The 27,523-nt window shown below is 33.1% G+C and overlaps 1 protein-coding gene and 1 long non-coding RNA gene across 3 annotated transcripts; one reads left to right on the top strand and one right to left on the bottom strand.

The window, feature by feature from the left end:
• On the top strand, positions 1-24,461 carry LOC725318 (transmembrane protein 114). Of its 2 annotated transcripts, none has more exons than XM_016917845.2 (6): positions 1-256; positions 16,129-16,935; positions 17,229-17,472; positions 19,729-19,803; positions 20,526-20,663; positions 21,275-24,461. In XM_016917845.2, the coding sequence occupies exons 2-6, from the start codon at positions 16,903-16,905 to the stop codon at positions 21,592-21,594; spliced, it is 810 nt and encodes a 269-aa protein (XP_016773334.2). In that variant the 5' UTR covers positions 1-256; positions 16,129-16,902; the 3' UTR covers positions 21,595-24,461. The 2 variants fall into 2 exon arrangements, with proteins under 2 accessions (XP_016773334.2, XP_016773335.2); XM_016917846.2 differs by having other exon boundaries at positions 21,344-24,461.
• On the bottom strand, positions 5,400-8,041 carry LOC102654224. The gene is made up of 2 exons (XR_003306037.1): positions 7,868-8,041; positions 5,400-5,762 (listed from the first exon to the last, which is right to left on the bottom strand). It is a non-coding gene; the product is annotated as an uncharacterized LOC102654224 (long non-coding RNA).
• Positions 24,462-27,523: the final 3,062 nt, after the last annotated feature.

Raw genomic sequence — 27,523 nt, forward strand, 5'->3', positions numbered from 1 at the left:
CGCTGACAGTTGCGCTCCCGCTGCGAAGCCGCGCAGCGAGTAGCGAGTGTGCGACCAGTGTCGGGCCGACCGGCAACGTGTGTAGGTAGTGTGCACGCTCTCGCGTTTATCCTCACGGTTTATTTCGATACACGAACCGAGCCGAGTTACACGGGGAAGAGACGAAACACGGGGATATAAAGCTCGCGGTAGCCGTTACGTTGGAATTCTGCTAGTTCTCGAAGGGGTCGTCGAGGGAAGAAAGGGAAGAGAAGAGGTGAGCTATATATCGCTTTCGACGTATGTGTATGTAAATAGATGATGGATAATCGCGATTTGGGATAATTATCGTTTCTTTTTTGCCAGTTTCAATGGGGTGCAAAAGTGTAATAACGCATTTGGTAATTTTGTTAACGTAAAATTGATTATCTTAATTTTGATTGATAGTCTCTTTCGATATTGAAAAGATTGAAATTTTGGAATATTGTTATAGAAGTGATATGTTGTTAAAAAAATTGTTACGAGTAGAATGATGTTAGATTCGAAGGGAGTGAAGTTTTGAAAAAAATGAAAGAGAAGTGATTTAATTATTCCTCTTTCGCTGTGAGATCGTGAAAATTCATGACTCGTTGCTTGTCAATTTATTATCGGTATTATTAAGCTGGTTAAATTATCGTGGAGGAGAGGTGTCCGGAACACGGACACGTGTTGATGATACTCTCCTGTTGAATCTTCACCCACGCTCTCTGTTCCACGCTTATTGTTTTTTCTTTAGAAATAACTTTCTGCTCTCTATAAACGAGTAATACGTAGTTTTTTTACGGGATCACATTTATAATTTTATTTTATTTTCCATGGTGGTTATCTAATGACGCGACGATTTTGCTTGTGATCGAGGAAAAACGATCGTTCCGATTCACGTGCAATCGTTCACGCTCGAGTTTTTGTTTAACGATGGAGGTGGAATGTGGTTCGTGAAACGAAAACGTAATATAACTCGGCTCCCACGTAATAGAGGCAGCTGTGTTGATAGAGGTAGTTTTCGAAAATTTTATTTTTGAATGGTGAACATGAGTTTCTTTTTTTTTTTTTTCGAATATACAATCCATTCTCTTAGAATTTAACCGATAATTCATTTCGATTAATCGAACTATCTATACAAAATATTAAATTCCAGCATATTTGTAATATTTTGTAAATTTGTAAAATTTATTATTATATATATTTATAGTTTAACAACATTGGATTATAATTTCCCAAGAATATTCTAGATTTAGATGTAACGGTTTGAAAGTTTGAAGCAGAAAAATACAAAAAAAAAAAAAGAAAAGCTCTTACACGTGTCGTAATATTCACCTCTGAAACTCGAAGTTTTGCGCATATATTAAAAATGTGTTGTCGTGACGAAAGAACAAAGAAGGCTGTTTGGTAATCTCGTTAAAATTCTCTCCTGGCAGTAGCGAAATAAGGGTTGGCACCTCCCTAGTAGGCGAAATTACTCGGCCAACGTCGACTATTTAAAATGTCGTTCTTTGTTGCCCCTTACAGACTTTTATTATTCCCTAGGGAGAATTAATGTCGAGGTGGATGGCTTTCCGTTTTATTTATGACTTCGTTTTACAAAGCGATTCTTAAAATTCACCGATACTTTACGAGAACACGTTCTCTTTTTTAAAAGCGTTCCTCGTTTTTAACTCGGATTATTCCAATGGGTTGTGATCAAAAAGAATGTCGATTGAAAAATTACACGCATTGAGAAACATTTATATTTATATTAAACTATTAAAATATTTTTGCACGATTAATCGATGAATTTGTTTAGATTGGAAGAGAATGATTATTTTTCGTTTACTAATTGTATTCATATATTTTAAATACATTCGTGAATAGATTGCGGATCCTTGTGCATTTATGAATTTAAAATGTAAAAAATTCTATAGAATTGATACTGCAAAAATATATAAAATATCCAGAATGAAATATTACGATATTCAAAGAATGAAATAGATTCCCTTATTTCAATTCCAATTCTGTAAAAATGCTCGTAAGAAGAATTTTAATTTGCATAAATAAATTCGTAAATCTATTCATAAATAACAAGATACGTAATTATAAATATAAAAGAGAAATGTTAAAAACTGTTCAAATTTTTCATTCACCGTATAAATTATTATTTGATTTATACACACGCGTTTTTTTTTATAAATATTCCAGAAAATAATAAAATACGTTTAATCTCTCTAAATTCGTATATAAATTAAAGAAGAAATTAAATGCACAACGCGCATCATATTTTTTTCCTCGCATTTTCCAACGATTTACCTGCGTTTCATGCCGCGATAATTAACCCCTTCGTTACATGACAAACAACAGTTTCGCGTGTCACGACCCGCTTCCGCAACTTGTAAATTGACCGAAGGCTGGGTCTGGGAATTCCACCCCAACGCAACTGGCGGCTTCGATTCACCCTTGTCCTTTATCCTCGGGGTGAATTTCCTCTCCTGTGCATTTCGTGAACCCCTATTTCCACACAATACGAGGAACTCTCCCTCCAGCAAATTCGAAAGCATAAATTTACCCTCTGAGTCATCCTTTCGTATATCTTATATATTTTTATATACCATTTATAATGAAAATTAAATTATATATAGTATAATAGGAATAAAACTTTTAAAATTTTTTAAATATTTTTTATTCGTAAATTTACAGATATGAATTATATTTCATCCGGAGTTTACGCGTTGAATCACATATTGAAAATTATTATAATTTTTCTAGGCATTTCAATCCGTACAACAGAAGAAAGCATTGAATTTATCTTTTCGAATTTTCATTTATTCCTTCTAAAAATTATTGACAATCGTTTGTATTATCACAATTTATAAATTAATATCATTCAATCGTTTAGAATTTTAACATCGATTCGAGAAAGATTACATTTCGTTTCGAAAATAAAATATGTATCTGTTCAGTGTGATATAAAGATCATTTATCGGGATAAGTAGAGGGTGTAAGTTCATACCGTTTCAACGTGGCGAGTTTTTCATTAAAAAATAAAATCATAAACGGAATATGTAACATGTAAATTCTCCGCGCAGTGGTTCAGATCGATAATAATAATCGCGGTGGAACGGCATTGACACGCTTTCGCTCGTCTCGATATCCGCTCGGCCGAGACACCCGTATGAATTTCTGCCGCGATAGATCGAATGCCATCGATGAACTTCCAGATCGAAGATCACGCAACTCTCTAAATTGCCAATACCAAATTAATTCAGGAATTTTCATATCCCCTTTTTCCTCTTTCATTCGACCGTCGATATCGAAAAGCTCTCTCCAAATCAAAATTAAAAATTAATACGAGGCGATTTCTTTTTCATCTCTCGTGTAAAATTTTTTTAAATTACAATTTCTGAAATTTATAAAATAATTTATTTATTTAACACGTAAAAAAAAAAAAAAGAAAAGATTGTAAAAGTTGCCTTTATTCTCGGTTTCTCGTTACTCGAAAAGAAAAAGTTATTACTCGTTTTAAAAAGTAATCGCTTTCCTTGAAAAGTTTCGTAATATATGTTCCAAGATCTTGTTTTATTTTTATAACACGATAAACTATTCCCTTATTTTTTTTTACACTTTCTAATACGAGTAGAAATTTCTATTCTTTTTTTCAAATCACATAAAAAATCGTACATCTTTTTCTTTACGAGCAATAATAATGACGTTACGTATATATCAAGGATTTGCACTGATAATCTCTTTTGTCCAATGTTTTATGCCCATAAATAGGGAGAAGTAAATGCTGACCAAAGACGATAAATACGTTATCACGTCTTTTACGTGGAAACAGCATTTTATGTATCGCGTTAAAAGTATCGTATCCTTCCTCTATCTACCTTATCCTTGTGCGAAACGTCGTAAAAACATTTTATCCTTTTCATAAAGTTTCCATTTCAGAGAAAGCAATAAATAAACTGGATAAAAAATCAAACTATTCGTATTTAAAAGAAAGAATAATATAAAATTGTATTTGCAGTGGTTCAAGCAAGAGACGTTAAAAAAAGAGAAAAATAGTCTCATATTTTTCTCGTATGAAATATCTTGTTAACAATTAACGCGCAATTTGACCAACGGATAAATAGATGAGAAATTATGAGAGGTACGAGAGAATTGGCGTCGTTTCAAAGTGATCGATAATTGTCACGTTTACATTACCAATATTTGACGACGTAACGCTTTATTCGGTACAACGTTCCGACTTTAGACCTGTATCATTATCGAGTATCATCGAGAGCGCATTTTATCATCTTTCCCGAACGATTTGTCCGAAATTATTTTTACCATTTCGCCCCCCGAGTTTTGGCACGCGGGACACACCGTCCCTTTGAACAGTCTACACACGTTAAAATTTCCCGCGTTTCACTTTCCCGTTTGATCTTCACGCCTGTTTCGAATTACTTATTTATGCCCATTGTAAATTACGAAAGGAAAAACGAAACGAAATCTCTCCATCTTATTTTCGTACGAATGTAAATTCGAAAAATTTTCAAATCTCAAATATGAGACGAGGATCGCTCGAGCGATCGAGAAGCGAACGCTCGGTTAATAATTTTCTTATCTTGTTTTCTTGAATTATTGACTTCAACGAGTACGAGAGCCTCGTTTCGTTCTTAAACACCGAACGATCTTGCGCACATCTTATCCGTCCCCATTACAATAATTTTCTCAAGATTTCTATCCGGCTCGCACGCTCTTCTCTTGTCTCCTCTTGCAACGATAATCTTAATCTTGACGTACACGTATCTGCATCATCTGCTCTCGTTTTATTAACTTTATTCCTATCATGAATGGAACAGAATCGATATATATTAACTTATCATTCTACGTAGAATTAATTAATATTTAGAAAATTGATCGATTTTTTAAATATTAAAATTTGTATTATATTTTTGTATCTGCGCAAATTTACAAACGAAAAGAAAAATCGTTTTTATTCGGATATTAAATCGTATAAAAATTGATCAAATAATCATTACACAAGAAATATTTATTTCTTTCTGTATTGTAATTCATTATATAACGAAAAGTCTGAAAAAGATGCAAATGACAAATTGATGGAAGAAACTAAGTCATATCCACGATTTACTTTTGGTAAAATTTTATCGATACATCATGATGAACTCTTTTACAAGCTCGTTAAAGCAAATTCTGAAACATTTGATTATACAACTCTTAATTAATTCACTGCTTCATAGAAACTTCTTTGGATTTTTTTCTTTTCATCAAATTAGTCTTCCAATTTTTGTCCTGTTCAAAATCTTGCATACGAGATGTATAACTTTCAATGTAGATTCTGCTACATCTCTCTTGCATAATCCTCAACCGATATTTTTTCCAATGCCAACTCGTTACACATTCACTTACCGACCTCTGCAATCGAAAAATATTCCACGAATGCATTAGTGCACTCCCTCCTCCCGCACACGATTGCGCATTTACAAGTCAAACAATTTTTCTGGTTACTTTCCATTCCATCCACCACGTTCCACGTAGAAAAATTCCCCTTAAATGGTGGTCCTCGTTACCTGTCGTTGGAATAAAACGCGAAATTCCCTCCATTTTCTGGCGGGAACTGCGGTCCACCCCCGCACGCAGAAATTCTTGCGGTCATTTTCGTGTTCCACGCTACGAATTTTCTCATCCTCGTGCCAACGAAGCCGGGAAACGTCTGTGTTTATTCGAGGAGTGGCTCCCCGACTTTTGCCCATTGTATTTATACCGTCCAACTGAAACAGATCGAGTGCATGCATCAACGTTTAAAACACGATCGTTTGAGAAATGAGAGAGAGAGAGAGAGAGGGTGGTACGAAGGGAAGTTAATGGCAACGATAATGGTAATCCGGAATTGGGAATAATTCGATACAATGAGCCATTGAGAATGATGCATGGGCTCTTTATTCTTGTTGTTTTTCGATCGAATTAATTTCTTCCATCGTATATCCAACGATTCTTTTCTTTCTCGTGAACGTTTCGATTAAGCTATTTTCTTGTATTTTTGATTTTTTTTTTTTTCTTAGGAATTCAGAGTACGTGAATTTTGAAGGTTTTAGAATTGTAAAGATAGATTTTAATTTCAAAGTTGGATGTAGATGGAAACGTTTGGAAATATTTGAAATTTTTATTTTTATTTTATTCTATTTTATTTTATTCTTATTTTTATTCTATTTCTATTTTTATTTATTTATTGAGATTCGATAATTGGTATCATTGATCGAGAAAACTTTGTTGAAAATTTAGGAATATTTTTCTTCTGGAAATCTCTAGAATAAATTTCTCGTTTATTAATAAAATTTATTTCGATTAATATTCATAATTTCTAATTTTCTTCTTATCTTCTTAACGATAAGAAAATAAGGAAATTTAGACACGCTTATTCGCTACTCGAAAGTTTGAGCCACTTAAGGGCTGCGGAAAGTCTTAAATTTAATCACCAAAAAAGATGCAGCGTGCCATGTAATTGTCGTAGGTCGTCTCGAGGAATAATTTAAAAATACAACCACGACAGGGACCTATTTCTGGCGAAGACTGGCCGCCCGTTTCGAGTTCGAGGCTCGTCGTGGTCGGGTTAGGCTCCACGCACGCGACCATCTTCATCGACACGTGTCCACCGTTCCCACTGAGATGTCAATCCCCTGTCAATTTATCCATCGAAGTAACATCAGATATCCAAGAACAATCGATTTTCGCGTTCAGAAGTTTCATTTCGAGCTCGACTGTTCGGCGAACCAATCCATGGTTTCCGTGATATATTAATTGATCTCGTAGTTGGATCGATCGAGAGTGTATTTAGAATTCGAGCAGAAATACGACGTTGTCTTTTATTTATTTCGAGTTTAAGAATTTCGAATACGGAGAAGATTTTGGAGGAGAGAAAATTTTAATGAGATCTATTTAATCGATAATTTTTAACGTACGAGAGAAATTGAATTTTTTAAAATAAAGCTAGAATCAAATCGAAAGGACGTGTATTGAAATAATCACACGCGGCTTAATCTATAATAATTAATAAGCAACTTCCCTCTACCATTGATCCACGTGAGAGATTTGCTCGAGAGTTAATGACTTGCTGACACGTGTAAATATACAAGAATTTTCTTAATTCACTAAACTATCCAGCTTTAGAATGAACGTAATTATTGACAGAATGTTTGAATCCTCTGGTATAAATATTGATCGAGCATGCTAAGGATAATTACGAAACTTTGGTTTATAATTATGACGCAGGAAAGTTTTGCGAGTTTCGGCGTGATTCCTTCGACGTGCGATTATTATTCTTGCTGCTAATTTTACCCCTCGTCAACAATCGTGCTCCTCGGCTCGTACGTTATTCCTTTATTTATTTATCTCTAAAGTGTATGAAGTTGACTAAAATGGTGTCATAACGTGGAAAACGTCTTCTCTCGTCGAGCCTGTGTACCAACAAATACACACACTTTTTAAAATTTTAAAATTCTCTATATACGATCTTTTTGGCGAAAGTTTCTCGAAAGAATTTTAACACCATTTCTTTTCTAATATTCTTACCCTGTTCTATCCTCTTCTTCTTCTCCTTCTTGTTTTCTTTTCATCTTTATTTATTGGAAAATTTTATGGAGAGAAACATTTTTCACAATCGAGCGATCCGATGAAAGTCAACAGAGATTTCGTAAATTCAAAGGAAGGAGTAAAAAAAAAAGTAATACAATTATAAAAAGTATTCAATAAAACGTATATTACGCTGAAGGATTGTTGAATGAGCAAACAAACTTCAAAAAATGCGAATCTTCATTTACAACGATTTCATCGAATTATATTTTTCAGAATCAGCTGAAAAAAATTTAATACTTAATACCTTTTCGCAATCTTTTCTCAGAAAAATTTTCCCGCAAGCTTATCGAATTCCTGTTTCACTTTTCGCTTCCATCATTCGCGTCGCGAGTTGGCCGATCCATTTAAAACTTAGCCTTAAACGAACGCCGCTCACTCGCCAACCTGCCCGACCCAATTGTTGACTTATCCCACTATACCCTGCCTTAAATATATATATATATATATATATATATATATATATATATAGGCCAAGAAATATAGGCCAATATATATATATATATATATATATATATATATATATATATATATATATATATATATATATATATAGGCCAAGAAATATAGGCCAATAATAAAATCGACGGCGGGATCGAAATATACCATCCGTTGATATACCGGTGCACATTTACGCAGAAACAACAACGGAATTACTGTCAATCACCGATCATTCTCCGTTTTAATGCCGAATCCGAGCCGCGGGCAAACAAAAACCCCTAAGATTTTCGGCTCCGATTCTATTCTAAGACGAAAGCCCGCCTGTATTTCCGCTTGTGTTGGACGGTCCACGGCGAGAATAGCGCGTCGACACGAATTTAGGAGCGTAACTTGGTGTTTCGCGGTTGTGTTCGATGGTCCGAGGCCCATAAACTCGTCCACGACGATCAATCATCGGTAAGGAGGGTGGAAGAAGGAGAGAGAGGATGAGAGGGTATAACGACGATGAATCGATGAAACGTTCGAAACGATGTTTCGAAAGTTTAAGTTCTTTAAAGTTAAGTTTTTTTTTTCTTTTTTCTTTTCTCTCGATCATTTTCGATCATTTTCCCGTCGATTTTCCGGACGGAATTCTTTTTTCTATCCCCATTTATTTCTGAAACGAGAATTGAAAGAAATCGATGAGAAGTTTTCTAACATCGTAGACTTTTCTTCTCGTTTCTAATATAAAGAGTTTCTCTTTTCTCTTTTCTTTTTTTTTAAGATGAAAAGAAATTTGATTTTTCGATCGATAGTTGGAGAAATTTTCCTTTCTACTTCTACTTTTCTATTTTATTTTTTGAAACAAGGATTGAGAAAGAAATGGACGAGAGATCTTTTTATCATTTATCAGTTTTCTATTTTTAAGAGTAAGGAGAAATTTGTTATTTTCTTTTCTTCCTTCTTTTTTTTTTGAGAGAGAGAAAAAATCGATAAATTCTTCTCGCATTTTTCACGGATAAAATAAATTTCGCTAATTAAATTGTCAGTTATATTTGAAACGGAGATAGATGAAAACTTTATTTCTCGAAAGACGGGATGATTAATTTATTTTGTTATTGGATCTGTATAACGTACGCTATATACGTTATCACGAAATTATTCGTTTCTAAGAATTTGGCGAACAGCTTAATTATGAAAGCTATGCATTAAGCGGCAGCGGCATTCAGAGACTTGTTTAAGAAGCGATTTCGCAATCGCTACAATAGAATCTGAATGTGGGCCAAATATTTTTTACGCCGGTTTCTTAGAGCCATTGTTGTGCAAATTTTATTGTTCTTATTGCTCAAGGTACCAGACGAAATAAAATTCCGATTCCTTCGGTTTTTACGACATTTTCACAGAAACTCGGATCACGCGCGTGCACCGTGTAAAATAGATTTATATATGTTTATGTTAATCAAGTTATAAAAGTTTTTAGAACAAAAACTCGATAATTCGATTCGGGCAATCTGTTAAAACTCTATTATTGTTATTACGCAATATTCGACCGATTTCCTCTTAAACTCTTGAATTCTTTCGTTAATCGTGCTTGAATTATTTATCGATCGATGATTCGATTCGATTCGATTGAAATTATTGCCCAATTATTTATAAATTGCGAGCTATACAAAATTTTATTAAAAATTTTTAGAACCAACGAATTATCGAAATGAAATCGATTAATTAAAAGTATATTATTTTAATGATATTATGGATCGTAATACTCATCCCAATTACGTAATTTTTTTCTAAATTTCTTTTTTTAAAGAAAGATTTAAAAATGTTAAAGTACTTTTCCATTCTCCTAAAAAAAAATATATATAAATAAAAATAACTATAATAAAATTTCGGTCACATCAAACTGTCCTCTTTCGTTGTATCTTCGAAGCAAAAATTGACACGACACTCATAGATTCTTCAACGATAATGGACTATCCATTCCGTGATTCTCTATCAATAATTCATACCCGATTAAAATATCCTATCCAATGTTTTTTTCTCTATTTTTTCAAGTCGAATCGCGAGTTCCATCATCTTTTTATAAAGTTGATGAAAGCCCACATAAATTTACCGGATAAAAAGATATATATACGCCCGTTATTTTTCCACCTCGCTCAAATTTTTCCACCGCTGAAAAAGTTCAAAATTACAAAATTTTTCCCTCCCCCCTTATCCGAAATTTTCTTCATCTCAAAAAACGTTAAAACTTCGATAAAATATCTCTTTTCCCTTGAATGTATCTCGTCCTCAAATTTTATCGTCTTCGAGATTTCGTTCGTTTCGAAAAGAAGAAGAAGAAGAAAAAAAAAAATGTCTCGCTTTTCCCACTCGAATCCCTCGCGTATAATCCTCCGTGATCTCAAAATGCGAATAAAGGCGGAATATAAAGGAAGGGGAGGAAAGAAAGAGGAAAAAAAGGGGGGAGGGGAGGGAAAAAGGCGGGAATACTCTAAAATAACTGCCGTGGGTGTCTACCGTGTCTACACCCTGACAGATCGGTTCACGTACGTTTTGTCAGCATTTATAACTCCGGTTAACACACGACGAGGCTGCAGCTGCGGTTAAATAAACCGCGTGTGCATATACATGTGTGTGTGTGTGTGTGTGCAACGTCCTGTGCACCATGCAAAAAAACGAATAAAACAATAGCGAGTGCATTGACGTCATCCTCGCGATGAAAAACGATGAGCGCCGATAACGTCGAACGCTTGACTTTTATGTATCGTTAACACTTTCGCATGAAATAACACGGCCACGTGCGCCCTGTGATCTTACATTTACTCCGTCGACACACCCACCCCCCTCGACTACGCCCCCACCACTGCTAACTAGTACTAGTTCCATCGACCCCTCCCTCCTCGAAACTTTTCGATACGAAGCGAACTTTTATCAATTTTTTTCCCCCCAATCCAATCTAATTTCTAATCGAATTCTCGAGAATACTTCGAATGTTTATTCGTATTTGTCCATCCCTTGAGATTTAATCTTTGAAATAATGAATATTGTATTTACGTAAGGTGAAAAGTAAAAGTTTCTGAAAATGTCCATTTGAGAAAAAGAGAGTTTCGTTCTCAAAAATGAATCGACAATCTTATCTTTTGTTAATGGATACTTTGTATTGGAATTATCTACACGTTGAAAAATATTCTTGAGGGAGGCTTTCTTTCTCGAGCGAGTCGAAGGGAAGAAAATCTACGGTTGACTCGCTTTTTCCTGATGAAGAAAAATTTAAATATCTGTAAAATTCTGATTCCACGCATTTAACGCGTCGTCTTCGCATCCCAAAAATATCTGGCGAGCGAATTTTAATCTAAAATCGTCCGACTAGGAGAGGTCTCGTGCGAGCTTATATTATTCATTCGTGACACCGAGCCCGAGAGCGTTGCACATGTAAAATCGCTCGAGATATCTCGTCGATACGAAGAAGAAAGGGTTGAACTATGGAACACGGCGATGAAACAAGTAGACAACAACGATTGTCCACGCTCTCATCACAAAGACGATACTTTATTCTGTCTAGTAGCGTATCAGATCAAAGAATCGGCAATTTCGATGATCATTGTACAGTCTGATAATGATTCTTCTTTCTTATGAAACCTATCATCAAATCAGTTTACTTTTTCTTTTTAGATCTTTCTTTCTTTGTATGAAGATTTTAGATGAATTTTTTTTTAAAAAGATAATTTTAGCAATTTGATTTATGATTGATTGTTCAAATTGCTCTTTCCAAGTCGCAACTAAGGATTGCAAATCCACGATCGACTTGGAAATGAGCTAGTACCTGTTACCACTTACGCTACGTATATTACTAGACATCGAACTAGGGCAAAGTGCATAACGAAGGCAAGGATAGGAAAGATATTAATGCGCTCCACTTCGTCCATGGTGTTTCCATAAATAAACAAACGCGACCAGTTTATTTCCCGAAGCGACAAAAATCGTTTGCCTCGTTTCCCGATAAAACGTCCCACAGAAACATTGTAAAATTTCTCTGACGCTTTTCTACGCGGATATAGAAAATTTTGCAATCCTTGCAACTATTTATACGTAACGCGAGGCGTGTCGCGTTATCCGCGATCGTTCATGCCAACAAATTCCCTTCATTTCCCTCCCCTATTTGTTTCCAAATCTCTCGTCTCCATCAAAGAATATTGTTCGATCGAACCGGCTTCGAATCCATGATACTCGAATTTACGAAAATTCTACGCGAATATTGTCTTTATTTTTAGTTACGTTAGCTTCTCCTAGCCTAGGTGTCAGTCAAGCCACAATCTTTTACTCCGTTGCAAAATTAATGAACTAAACAGTGATTCTAATTCTGTAACGAAAACCAGACTCCCTCGTTTCACGGGGGAGAGAGAGAGAAAGGCACGCGGCCCGAATGGAAATAAGGTTATGTCCGTTCTAAAATCGGGGGAAATCGAATTATTAGCACGGTAATATTCGTGGAAAAATGGAATGCTTTTACGTGAAAAGGAGGGAAAGGGAGAGTGAAAACCGCGTTCATTAATGGAAAGGAAAAGGGGGAGGGGAGGGGCAGAGATGTTTCGCAAAAAAAAAAAAAAAAAAACTAGGCCAAATGCCGATAATTCCTAGCCTTCTATGCTTCTTCCGATCCTCGCTGTATAATAAGTGCTATTGAAAATTACTCGTGATGCTTTTGTTAATAAAGTTATCCGCCATTTTTATAAAAATGGCGTGTACTTTAGTTTAATTGAAAGAGTTTTTGTTTCGCAAAAAATATAATTCGAACAAGAAGTTAGATAGTAAGATAACGTTTAAATTCTTGTTTGATGAATTTGTAATAAGAAATAAACGAGAGATGAAGTGTATGAACGAGAATTTATTAAGAGTACGAGTTTCTTGTTTGCAATTCAGAGAAATAGATCTTAGGAATATCTTTCGAATTTAATCGATCTTAATTGATAAACTCGATAAAAATGGTTAATTGAGAAACGGAATCATTCTCAGTGACGTGGTTGTGTACAGTGATCCATGTATATAGATTGATCACGAAGATCGTTTATCACACGAGTCTCGTAAATTCTCGTCTACATCTGTTCTATGATAAACATATCCATCGACGTACCAAAAGCTTTGAGATACTTTTGGTCTGATCGTTCTGACCTGTTAATAGCGGTCTCATTCGTGTGATCGTTTCGTGGCTAATATCGATATTAAAATATGAAAACCCATTGATTCTTCGAGAATAATATTAATTTATTAACTTAAATTTTTAAACAAGTATTTGAAAATTGATTTTCTTTTCCATTTAAATACGATGAATACTTTTTATAAGTATTCGCATCTAATTTGTAATAAAATATATCTTTCGACAAAAGAAAATCTGGCAGATAATATCTTCAATTCAAATTTCTATAAAAATATTTATTTTTATTCTGATTTATTCCATAATCAATCTCGGATATTAGGAAATTTTTATTCAACCATTACATTCTTCCACGTTAATTAAATCTTCTCCCAAAGATGGAGAATTTATTATATTTCTTCTATTTAATTAATTTATACCAAAACTACTACGATTTAAAATAGATAAATACTAAGAGCAAACTTAATTAAAACTTTAATGGTTAACATAATAATTAATCCCTTATTTTCGTATAAATACCAACGATATGTACGTTTTATATTTAATAATATTTATTAATAATTAAATTAATAATTATCAATACTTCGTTATTCCAAAGCTGATATTTAACGAACGAGAGCTATCAAGTGAAAACGGATACCATAGGTCGGACGCGCCTCTCTCATTTGTGCAATATTGTAACAACGATATTATACAATTACTTTTACATACATGCATAAATATATTAAACGCGTTAAATTTGTATGATCTGAATTTAAATGAAGTCTTCTCTGAACTATTCGTGAATCATGCCAAAACATGAATTAATCGTTTGGAAAAAGTTTTAATCAACGAATCATCTCGTTGGTGATTACGAAACAAAGGGAAATAAATTTTCGATCCGTACAATGATAATCCACCGCGCTACGTCCTGCCAAATTCAAATTCTAAATTTCTAAATTTTGTTATTACACCTCTAGCTTCCCTTCCCTTCTCTTCTCTTCCCTGTGCGCGATCCACGGATATAGACCGATTAACTGGAAAAAATATAAAAAGAAATACATAAATATTCTACTTTATAATCTGTAAGTTTTGTTCACGTGGCGAGTAGATCCGAACACCCGTCTATTTTCGTCCCTCAAATCTGAATTATTCAAATTTTCAACGTCGATGTACTTTCATCGCTCGCGCTTCTCGCCGAAATTCGAAATCGTATTATAATTTTTTAACATTCTCATTTCTATTCGATAGAAGAAATCAAAGGGATAAAAGAAAATTTGTAGAAAATTTTGAAAGATCTCTTCGAGACGATTCTCAAATCGATTCGAATTTCAAATTTTCTTTTAATCGTATCTTTTAAACTTATCATTAACTTCTATTTATTCGACTACGACTTGCGATCATTTTCACGTGCAATATCCTCCAAAGTAAATATGCAAGGTACAAAGTTTATTATCAAACGATAATAATAATTTTTCCCATGACTAATAATTTGAAAAATTACTAGAACCCTCGATTCAATAAAGAACGTACGTACTCGTTAATTTCATGGAATCACGATTTACATACACACGCAGGACATTTATGCATTTATGCAGAATTTCCGCATGAAAATTTCCATGGTATGCAAATGATTCAAAGGGAACAAGTCGCTTATTACGATATTCGAGAAGTGAATCAATTTTAATCATATTCGTGAAAATATTATTTTTCATATAAATTCATAAATCTGTCCATATTCCACGAATATTTTACCGTTTATGTTCTACCTTTACGTAAGAAAAAACATAAGAGGAAAAGTGATGGATAAAATTCGAAAGGGGAGAAAAAAATCACTTTGCACGAGATGGACAAAATTTCGATGAGGAAAGAAACGAATAATGATTGAACAATGAACCCGTTGTTCGGAGTGATTGTCCTCGTCTCACGTTTTCCAAATTATTCTTTGCAATAATCTCGAGAGATATGATATTTGACAAGAAAATCTCACACTTGGCATACCGTGTTATTTAATTTGGCTTCTTCGTTCAGACATTGACAAGCTCTAACCTTCTGGTAAAAAGGAGACGGGAAACGAAATAATGATAGAATATTTCGACAGAAGGTTTCTTGCCAAATTATTTTCAGGGCATCCACGTACTTTGCGTCTCTTTCCCTCTCATTCTCGAAAACGAGAACTTCTCGGCTCCTATGTAATTGCTGTCCTCCTTTCTTTGTCCGCCGAGAGAACACTCCGTGTTCCGTGTTTCTATCTTTCGTATTTCATTGGAAAATTGGTTTCAATTAATTTATTGGATGTGTTAATTGTATCGTAATAACAAATAACAACAATTTGTTGTTGCAATTTGTTACATTGAGTGGCCAAGAAATAAAATATTTCGAGTTAATTAATTTTTGAAACGAAAATATTAAATGAATTTTACCATATTTTTCTTTCTTTCTAAATTTTACGATTAAATTGAAATTACGTTTCGAGTATTCTCCATTGATAAATTAATTATTATTAATAATCTTAGAGGGGAAAGGTTACGAAGAATTCGATGGAAAATTGAATATAATTGAATATATAAATTGAATATAAAAAAAGAGAAAGGTCAAATTTTTAGAAATAAGAAACTTGTCACTTCGACAGAATATGATAAAACTAATAAATATAATATTTTTTCAATTTTCTTTTCAAACTTTCATACATTCCTGTATATTAATATCAACTCGTTGCGTTGATCTAACACTAAAATTGCCAATTTTAATGCAACGAATAATGGCATATTAATCACGATAAAGGAAGCCAAGATACACATGGAAATTTGAATTTCGTGCCAAATATTTACATTACAAGTTGCAAAGAGATACATACGCGATCGACATTTGCTGGCAAAGCGTTTAAATATTCATTTTTTTCTTATCGATTTTCTTCACAAACTTTTCATCAATTTTTTATCTTGCCTTGTTCGCAGGTGTTTTCCAAAAAATTTTTCACGAAGCGAACAACGAAGAGGTAAAAACAAGAGAGAATACGCAAATAATCCGTAGATAGAGGAATATTTTTTTCGAATTTACAAAGAATCGGAAGGGGATCGATAATAGTATAAAAATCGACACGTGAAATAGAAGAAAGGAAATGGAAGCCACCGAGTGGAACGTAACCGAGGAAAGAGAGAAAAATAGTCGAAATGGATGCTCGAAAGAAATAACGAAGACAACGTTTGAGAATTAAAGAAGAGAAGAGAAATCTTTGAAAAAGCAGCTTCGTGAAACGTACGAGAGGCGAAGAAGTATTTGCTGTAAAAAAAAAGCAGACGTTTGATAAATTATGTAAAAGAAAGTTTCGACGAGATTTAGCCGCGTGCTAAATAAATCCAAAAACTAGATAAATTAGATCGATCTGTCTGTGATTTGAAACCCGCGGATATGAAAAATTTTGGAAAATGTCGCTCTCCATAAAATATTAAATAAATTCAAGATTCGTGTATAAATGTAAAAAGTAAATTTCACCAAGCATCAACAATATTTCTTTGATAATCGAAGAAACGATAAATTGGACAGTCTCGAAATAAAAGTAACATTTCCTCAAATATTTCGTTCGTGATTCGAAACGAGCTTTGACCCGCGCTTTTAAAAACGCAATATGGCAGAGCGTTAATTTCGCGAACCGACATTTAATCTAACAAAGGAGGAAGGCTGCCGAATAGAAATCTCTAGAATTCTCTAGAAGGCGAATTGGAGTCGAAATGGCGAGTCGAATGAAAGCTTTATACAACCAGGTACAGTTATACTTCTCTCTCAGACACACAATTTTTCCCCATTCTCTTTTTCGTGTCAAGTTATCGCGATAAAATTGTAAACTCTTTTCTCTAATTTTTTAAACAAGATTTATTTTCGAAAAATAAAATTATAAGCGAAAAGAAAAGAAGATAATTTTATCGCTAGTAGTTAAAGTAAATCTTTTCTCCCTTAATTAATTAAAAATACATATAGAATATGATGAAAATTTTCAATCTAATTTGTCAAGGATAATGGAAACGCGTTCTTGAATTTCGTTGCGTGTGTCGGACAGGTCATATTCGAGAGGCGAATCCTTCTCGGTTGCACGGTCCTCGTGGGTCTCTCGGTGTGCATATGGTCGGTCGCCATTGGAACCGATTATTGGTTCACGATCGAAGCCCCGGATAAGAACGGTTTACCGATCGGTGACCCCGCCAAAGGAAGAAGATTAATCTACAAGAATATGGGTCTCTGGAAAGGCTGTGTTCAAGGGATAACACCTGAATCTGAAAACTCCACGAAGTTGGTCCCCTTCGGTAAGTCTTTCATAGAAGAAAACAAATTTTCCTTCCGCGTATTCCAATTTTCTTCCATCCACCAGCAAAATATTCGAAAATTCAAGTCTCCAGAGTGATGGAAATGTAAATTGTAATTCGATTCGAGAGGATAGCTTTATTTTTGTCTGAAAGAAGAAGGAAGAATTTTGTAAAGATAATTTAAATTTGCAGAGTTTAAATCGAAATTGCGAAAGAAAATGAAAATGATACTCCCCTCAGGATGATGGCCAAGTATCTGCTTGGTAATTGTAATTGGTAATTGGCTCGGATAATTCGCTTTCCCAATAATTGATGAACGCTTGATAGAATTATGAACGAATTTCTCGTAACGTTCGCTTCAGGAAAGAAAAAGAACACGTTCAAAGAAAAAAAAAAAATCCGTGAGATCGCTAAATTAAAAAAAATCGAAGGGGTGGCGCGAGGATAGCGATAGATCTCGATGGCTTCGTTTCAAAAAAGGCGGGCTCGATGATATCCACAGATGATATATCTAGTCGAGGAGAACACATTGTGGAATGATTATTCTATTCGGCATCTTTAAATAGAACCTAATGGAGGAATAAAATATCGTGTCGTGTAAACAAATCTTTCGCAATATCACGTTTTAATATATCGCGTGTATAAAAACGTTTCTTCGACGTTTCTTTCTCCTTTCGCCATTTAGGGTTATTCCTAGGGATTTTCTTGCTTTCTTTCTTTTTTACATCGAATTTTCATCACGTTGAAATACGTGATTTAATTTAATTTATTTTAAAGAAGCATAGTTGATATTCATCCACTATGTCATCAAGAGATTTGCCATACCTCGATGAACCCGATTTTATAAACCTCTCTCAATTGGATAACTCAATTTATACGTTCACCTCGTTGCACCAGGCTGCAACTGACTTCAAATAAAAATCTGCGTCTACTTTGACTTCTCTTTCGACAATTTTTCGCGTCGAGCAGTGAAAAGTGATTTTTTCAATTGTCTATCTTTACCGTTTCGACTTTTTTTAAATTTTTTCTTCGCTCTATTTTTTCTTTTTTTTTTTTTTGAATGATGGTAGATTTAAAGAATTTTTGATTTACATTCAAAGGCTGCAACAAACCTAGTTTCTCCTCTTTGTAGTTAATCACGTTTGTGTCAGCGTCTGTAGGCCTACGCTCGCTTGACACGCGTCACGTTCACTGTTCCACACGTGTGTTTCATCATGCGTACGTCACAGCCACCAAATTAGACAACTGTAATATCATCGTAAATTGCCCGAACACCGATCATTCCGATCTTCATCTTTAATCAATCTTCCTAAATTTAGTAAACTTTTAAACTTTCGACAAAAATTATTTAATTATTTTTCAATGAAATGTAAACAGTATCTAATCAATTTATCGTTACACATAACATTTCTAAGGTACGCAATTTTTACAGGAAAATCTTTTAAATTATTCCTCCTGTGAAAGAACAATTCATTTTTCAAATCAACGTCCAATTTTTATCGACATCTTCTCGAGAAATTTTTATGCAAAAATTCTTGATCACTCCTCAATTAAAAATACATCTCGTTTTTCAAATCATCTCACAACGTCCAATTTCTATCGATATCGTAATCTTTTCGAGGCAAAGATTCTTCATGTTATTCCTTAATATTCAATTTTCGATATCGTAATCTCTTCGTGACAAAAATTTTCACCCAAAAATTCTCGATCGTTCCTCGACGAAAGGAATACAATCCATTCTCCAGTTACTTCGTAGCAATTATCAATTTTCTTTTTTATCTTTCCCATAATCGAGAAATAAAAATTACTCTTCGATAAAGGATCCACGGATTCGAAAAGGATCGTAAATTGTCGACCTCGGGGATGATCGGGGAGGATTAAATATCATACGGTATAAATATTGATCACGTTCTTATTGTCTCTCCAGCCCTCGTTCAAAGGCTGAGGCGTAAAAATAACTTGGCGTGACGCGGGACACGGAGACGGGAGAGGCGTTCCATGGAGGAGAGAAAAAAAAGAAAGAAAGAAAGAAAGAAAAAAAAAAGAGAAGAAATAAGATAACCAGAATGAGAAAATGGGAAGGGTGTGTGAGAGGAATGAAGATTGATAGGGTGATTACGGTAAACCGGGAGGGATTTAACGGGTTCCGACTCGTACATCAAACTTGCGAATAAAAATTGTGGAGGAAAAAAAAAAGAAGAAGAAGAGGAAAAGAATTTCTCTTAATCTAATATACCCTGTTATTTTCTTCTCTAGAGGAGTGCAAGAACCAGGATATGTTCCCGACCGAGAAACAGTTCAAATTGAATCCGGGATTAAACACAGTAGTCAGTAAGTGAAATTACTTGCGTTTCTTTTTTTCTTCCACCTCTTCTTTCTCCTCTTCTTTTTTTAAAATTCTTTCTGGAAGAATCATTTTCTTAAAATAGACAGGGAACGTTTGTTCAGGATATGGATTGTCTTTCGAAGATATGCATACGTATCTATCTCGAAAGTAATTGGAAAAATTGTTTTTTTTTCTGGGATAGGGAGGAGGAGAAGGGGAGAAATATCAAAAATTGCACATATGCTCTAAGAAAGAAAAGGAAACGGATGAGAAAAAGAATGGAGAAAGAAGAAGAGTATAATTTTTCGTTTTCAGAAATAATGACTTTCTTCATGATGATCTCTACGTTTTTTTTTTTTTTTTTTCTTAAATATATTCAATACACGTTGAATTATCACTTATCCCGACACTTTACATTCCATACTAACGTTTAGAAGCCAAATCGATCGAATCCACCAACAAAATTTCAAATTATTATTCGTATGATCTTCCAATAATAAATCGATAGCAGAATCCGATTGGACTTAAACATCTTTTTTTAAGTAAAAACGAGAGAAAACATAATATAAGATGAGAGGATCGACGCAAGGATCAATTTCAATTAGAATTTCGATTAATTTTGCTTCCGTGTGTGATCGAATGATCGATTAATTATAGAAAAGAAAGGAAAGTGCGGTTCTTTTTTTAATCTTTTAACCACGTATCCATGAATTTATCACTCATGCAGATTATTCGAGGACACAGGTATCGTTCGCGTTAATCAGCCTGTTCGTGATGGTGATGGGCTTTTTCTTCTCCATCTACACGTTCCGCAATCCACGATACATGTTCAAGCGATTGGCCGGTGGAATACATTTTATTAGCGGTAATTAATCCTAATTACTCTTTTTTTTCTAATTATTTAAAACTATACACACATATGTTCCAAGACACATTATTCTTCCAATTTCAAGTTCCACTTAAAACTACTTAAAACTTTTTGCTTGAAAAAATTGATTCAAAGATCCAACATGTCCTGAAACATATTTTAAGTTCCACTTAACTTAAAACTTAAAACTTTTTATACAATAGTTATTCATTAATTATTGCTTGAAAAAATTGGTTCAAAGATCTAACATGTCCTGAAACATATTTTAAATTGTTCCATTTAATTACTAAAAATTTTTTATAATTCCTTAATAATAATGCTTGAAAAAATTAGTATAGTAATAAGTAGTTCCACTTAACTTAAAACTTAAAACTTTTTTTTATAGTTATTCATTAATAATTGAAAAAAATTGGTTCAAAGATCCAACATGTCCTGAAATATATTTTAAATAGTTTCACTTAGCTACTTAAAACTTTTTATAGTTAATAATAATGCTTGAAAAAATTGGTTCAAAGATCCATGTCTTGAAATATATATAATTTTAACTTAAAACTTAAAACTTTATATAGTTATTCGTTAATAATAACTTGAAAAAAATTGGTTCAAAGATCCAACATGTCCTGAAACGTATTTTTCCAATTTTTTCCGGGGGGATGAACGTTCAACGTTGGTTGCAGCCGCGTGCAACATGGTGGTGATACAAGTTCTCCTCTCCTCGATCGAGTTCGAGAGCAAACACATACACACAACGTTCCCAAAGGGCGCGATCCTCAAGTACAATTTCTCGTTGATCCTCGCGTGGATCGTGTTCCTGTGCAACCTTCTCGCCGGATGCGCCTTCATGCTGTTCTCCAGGAAGCGGAAGAGGGACAAGGCGCCCACCGAGGAGATCGCGATGGCCGACGAGCCGACCATCATCGGCCGTTGATCTTCTTCTTCTTTTTTTTTTTTTTAATTAATTACGTGAAACGATTATCTTGTGAACAATCATCAATCGCGAGAGGAATAATTTTGTGATCGAGTGGAATGTATGATTTAGAAAGACTCGAGTAGCGATCGTTTCCAAGCCTCGTCTCTCGATCGATTAACTTTCTATGATCGAAGCTCGTCGTAAAAAAGAAAGAAAAATAGAAAGAAAAGGAACGAGAGAGATGACTCGAGCTTTTTGAGCGAACGAAGAGTTGAGTATCGTGGTGCATTTGAACGTACGTATGGTTTAATGATTCCGATTCCAGTTTTGAGAAATGAGAATACACAACGTGAATTATTTTGAAACTTTCGATTCTTCAAATTCTATCATCGAGTAGGATGTGATTACATCATAAAAAAGAGTAATATACCACTCTCTCGCTCTTTACTTTTCAATAAATAATTGATAGTTGAAACACGAATGAAGACAGCGTCTTTTTTCTACGCGCTCGAACGTGTATTAACTTGGCTCTCGTGAGCATTGTTCGCGTGAATTCGGGCGAGTGAATCATCAATTAAAAGTTGAAAACAAAGGATGCACCCTGATATCCAATTATCCTCCAACTGGTTCCAACAATAACGCTCGTGGTTGAACATTGTACAATAATTTAACCAACTGATAAATACTATCGTTGTAAAGCTATTTTTCTATCATTGAACTTTGGAATTACCTTGTTGAACCCGGGACCATTAGTCGAAAAAATCTTTCTCGAAATTCAATTTTGCAGAAAAATTCTAAAAAAAAAAGAAAAAAAAAAGGAAAAGCTTTCCGTGTAAAAGTAAGTTGATTCGATGTCGTGTTTTAAGAAATATCGTATATATAATCTCGTATACAATCGAACCAAAAAAAATCTGCGTATCACGTTTTATATTTTATAATGCGAGACCCGTATTTTTCTACCCTCTTCGATAACTTCGGCTTCGAATTGTAAAAAAAGAAATATAATATTCCGAATTATTTTTTACTAACCGATAAACGCGACGACGACACGATTTTTTAATAACGAGAGAGAAATATTTAATGTCTAAATATACTTGTTAGATTATAGAAATTTCGAAGGGAAACAGGCACTTTGTATATTATATCGATATATACCAGGGCGAATGTATCAAGTTCAGAAACTATCGTGCAACGTTATACGTCGCACGAAGCGAGAATCTGCGCTAATTAAAATAAGGAAACAATGTTCAACTTGGAAACTTGGCGAACCAGTAATTGCGGGGAGTTGAATTATCTCGAGATATTCTCGAGAATGCTAGAGTTCTTCCATCCCCGGATAGGATGGAATTGTGTCAAATTGTGATTGAAAACATTTTTAACGAAAATGATCGATCGTTAATAATAGATTAATTAATTAATTTTAATGAAAATACTCGACGAACGGATGAACGTTTGTCCAGAACTTTGTGCTCGTCATAATTTTATATACGAGTTTAAAGGAACAATTTATTTTAAATTGTTTAAATCTCGATCGTTGAATTTTTCTTGAATTATTATTACTTTTTTTTATTATTTTTTAAATGAAAGGTGCAAAAGAGATGAGAGATCTCGACAAAGTCGATTAAAACGATTCTAGTCATGAAAAACTTTATGTTTTTACCGATTGTAACGAACGACGAAACGACCCACGGAATGATGAAGATTATTTTCCAATCGAGAATCTGTTTAATATCAAAATATATCGTGCCACTTCGAGAGTGATTATTTATTATTAAGTCCACTATGCTAGTCGATAAAGATATAACGATCGTAAACGTACAACGTTTCGCATTAATTTTAGCATTATAATTACGATCCTCGTTTAAACAAAGTTCAAAGACACGAATCGTGTGTATCGTCGTTGTGTGATCGATTTTAAAAAAAGAAGAAGAAAAAACAAAGTACTTACTTCGCCTATATATATGTAAATAATTTCACAATCCAATCTTGTACTCGATCTCTCAAGGATATTTGAGAATGGTGCAATGGAGTTAAGTATGAAAGGATAAATTGTCTTTGTATTTATGAATAATATATATATATATAAGTATAAATGTTTCCAAGGTATATTTTTTTTGAAACAGGATATATCCAGGTTTCTTGCACCATTCTCGTTTTCGTAATATACGATTACAGGAAGTTCAGTCGACTTTCTCGTGTCGTAGAAGAATCGAGATTTTCACGACGACGAGGAATCGTGTCGTAAAAGAAAAGAAAAATATGAGTTAAGATCACGAGGATATTGGAGAGCTCGTGAGAAAATGTTAATTGTTTTTTTTTACAATAAATTCGTCTACACAAAAGGCAAATTTATAGGTCATAATTTCGTATAATTTAATACTCTTATCTACGCACTTTGTAGTTGCTTTGAGTTTCGAGTTTTGTTTTCCTTCGTATCAAAGATTTTGTGAATCAACGTTCGCTGATCGAAATTATTTTTAATTTATTGTTGAGAATATTGATGAGAGAGAAATAACAATTCTAGGAAGAACTTCGTACGAATTGTGAAATAAATAAACGCGAGACGAACGAGATATTTTTAATTAATATTTTTAATCAAAAGAGATTTCATCGATTTATTTTGATTATTTTATAAAAGTATGTATTAGTGTAATAATTGCATCGATTAGTGAACATTGATCCTATTGAATGAAGTGCAAAAAAGAAAAAAAAAAAAATATCCGATTGAAAGTTCCTTCGCCTTTTGCTTGTTCAATATAAGCGGCTGCCCATGTATTCTGATAAAAGACATCTACTTTATACACGTGTACATGACATGAGAATAAATGTAATTGTTCTTTTCCACGATCGAAATAAAGGGTATACACAAGTACCAGTAAAATGTTGATAATTCGAATTTAATTGAAAATAAAATTAATTTTTTCTCAAATTATGTTAATTACGCAAAAAATATTTTAATATTTTATATTCTGTTAGAAAATTCAAATTATTATATTCTCTGTTAAGATTTTTAATCGATAAATTAGGCAAAAAAAAAAAAAATAGTTGTGTCTCTTGAGCGCATGAATTAGTTCTTTCTCTCCGTGAGACAGACAAGGAAAGGAAATAGTAAGAAAAAGACGGAGATAGGTTAAAAATGTTGAAATCAGCGCCATCTTCAGAGTGCCGCAAATGAAACTCAAAATTAAAGGACAGAAGATAGAGTGAGAAAGACAGAGATATAAGAATTGACTATTGGCGCCATCTCTCCACTAATAGAGATACTTCTTCGAAGAGGATAAGGTAGAATAAGAATTAACAATCAGCGCCATCTCTCCACTGATAGAGATACTTCTTCGAAAAGGATAAAGTAGAATAAGAATTAACAATCAACGCCATCTCTCCACTGATAGAGATACTTCTTCGAAGAGGATAAGGTAGAATAAGAATTAACGATTAATGCCATCTCTTGACTGATAGCGGTACTTTTTCGAAGGATAAGATAGAATAAGAATTAACAATCAACGCCATCTCTCGAAAATCTTTAAAAATAAAGATGTTTGTAACATTCGTTAGATGGTGCTGACGGTCAATTCTTATATCTCTGTCTTTCTCACTCTATCTTCTGTCCTTTATTCCTGAGTTTCATTTGCGGCACTCTGAAGATGGCGCTGATTTCAACATTTTTAACCTATCTCCGTCCTTTTCTTACTATTTCCTTTCCTTGTCTTACTCGCTCTGTATATTTATGCGCTTTAGAGATGCGCTTTAAATATCGCTTCGTCGATATTTAATAATTAATTTTATTGCTTCTTTGTCTAAATAAATAATTAAATATTTAAACTATCGTTATATAATTATAATATAGATGTTCATTGATCATTGTATTATAATTATCGTTTGTATTACTTCATGATATATTAATTTAAAATAACAAAATTGGTTTAAAATCAAATTTTCAATATTCTTAACATTTAATTTATAATGTGATGTATGTATGTAGGTTTCCTTTTAATTGATATTATAAAAAATAGTACAGACATATAACGAATTTAGTAATGGACATCCTGTGACAAACTAAAAGAAATGTTACGATCGTAACTACTGATAACATTCTTTAGTTTGATTTATTACTGCGTTAATTGTGCGAAGAATAATGTACAATTCATGACTGCACAAAGAACATGGTAATGGAACTCAATAAAATTGACTCCACGTTATTACGTTATATAATTACGTTATTAAAATATTATACTTATTATAAATGCTAATAATAATTTAGAAAATTTAAAAAAATTTTTTAATTAGAATTTAATAACAATTTTTTCAAATATCATAATATTAATAATATCTTCGATCTTTTTAAATTTAAATTAAGTTAAATTTGATTTCTTTTCTTCAATTTGTTCTTTGATTTAAAATTATAAATTTTTAATATATTTCTCTTCAATTTTTTTCTATAATTTCTTCGAGATCGATGAACTTAAATTCATGAATAAATTTCATCATGCATAAACGTTAATAAAAAAAGAAAAAAAAGAATCTTTTTCAGGTAATCATAATTAAAATTAACCAGTTTCCGTCAGATACAACTGGTTCGTGATTCACTTTCACTTTAATATTTTTAATCCTTTAACTATTGTTGAAGGTTACACAGGATCGTGATTATTTTTAGAAATTTTTGCATATTCTATTAATAAAATTATCTTATTACCAATGAAATTATACACAGTTATAAGTTAATCGAAAAAAATTTCTTTCTTCAGGTTAAAAAAAAATTTTAAAACAAAAACGGGATACCTGTTGAGTCGTGTTAATTTAAAAGTAAAATATACAAACATGCATTTAACATATTATAATGAACTCGCGATAACATAGTATTGGAAAAAGTTAAATTGAAAAGAAACGAAAAGAATTTCTTCTATTATTTTATACTGAATTATAATTAAATTCTCTTCTTTTTTACCAATTACGTATTTATTATCGTAATAAACTTACAAAACAAAACAAAGAAATACATCGAAAAGGAGAAAGTGGAGGATATTTAAATGATCGTGACGAATAATTCGTAAAAAAATTCCAGGTATAAAATTCATTTATTTCTATTTCCTCCTTTTTCCAGTATCTCCATATTCAATAGCCATAAGTAGCTACCAACGTAACTTATATATATTTATCCTTGATGCGAGAGATCTGCAATCAGGATATGCGAGCAAGATTCTTTAAGAACATATATTCAGTTCATGGATTTCCTGTTTGAAATAATTCTCTTTTATCGAGATCATTCTCTTTTATCTTACTGCAATATTATATATATGTAATAATTTTCGATAATTTTAACTTTTCTAATTCATCATCACAGTCTTAATTATTAAACGATTAATTTTTCCAATAATTAAAAAAAAAAAATGCGAACCATTTTAAGAACAATTTCTTGATTCACTCTTTTACAATGACGTCAAGAGACATTCAAGGTCCCCTGTTCTTTTTTTCTTTAAACGTTTCCTATAACAAGTACATGTGCAGCAGAACGAGCGAATTAACAAAGGAAGAAAATTTATATATCCGTTTAAATTAAAACATAAATCTTAAACATCGATAAATAAATATTCTAAAAATTATCCATGAACATTCACCAATTCCATTTCCATTTAATTATTAAACAATTTATTAAATTGTAATGCTCGATTAATCCTCTCCAAATATACATCACGAAAATGCAAAAGTATCGATCGAAATATAGAATATAATCGTTGATTAATTTTCGAAAAAATTGACAAAGCAAAAAGAAAAGGAGAAGAAATATAAAAATAAGAAATTCGATGATGAATCGAGGCAAATAAAGTGGCAGCAGGTACGATACGTTCTTAAAATTTTGGCAAGGAGAGAGAGAGAGATAGACAGAAAAAGAGAGAGAGAAAGAGAAAGAGAGGCACGAGAGAAGGGATAAGAGGCACATACAGGTGAA

This window comes from Apis mellifera, linkage group LG14 (genome assembly GCF_003254395.2).
Source record: "Apis mellifera strain DH4 linkage group LG14, Amel_HAv3.1, whole genome shotgun sequence".
In the NCBI taxonomy this organism is placed as follows: domain Eukaryota; kingdom Metazoa; phylum Arthropoda; class Insecta; order Hymenoptera; family Apidae; genus Apis; species Apis mellifera.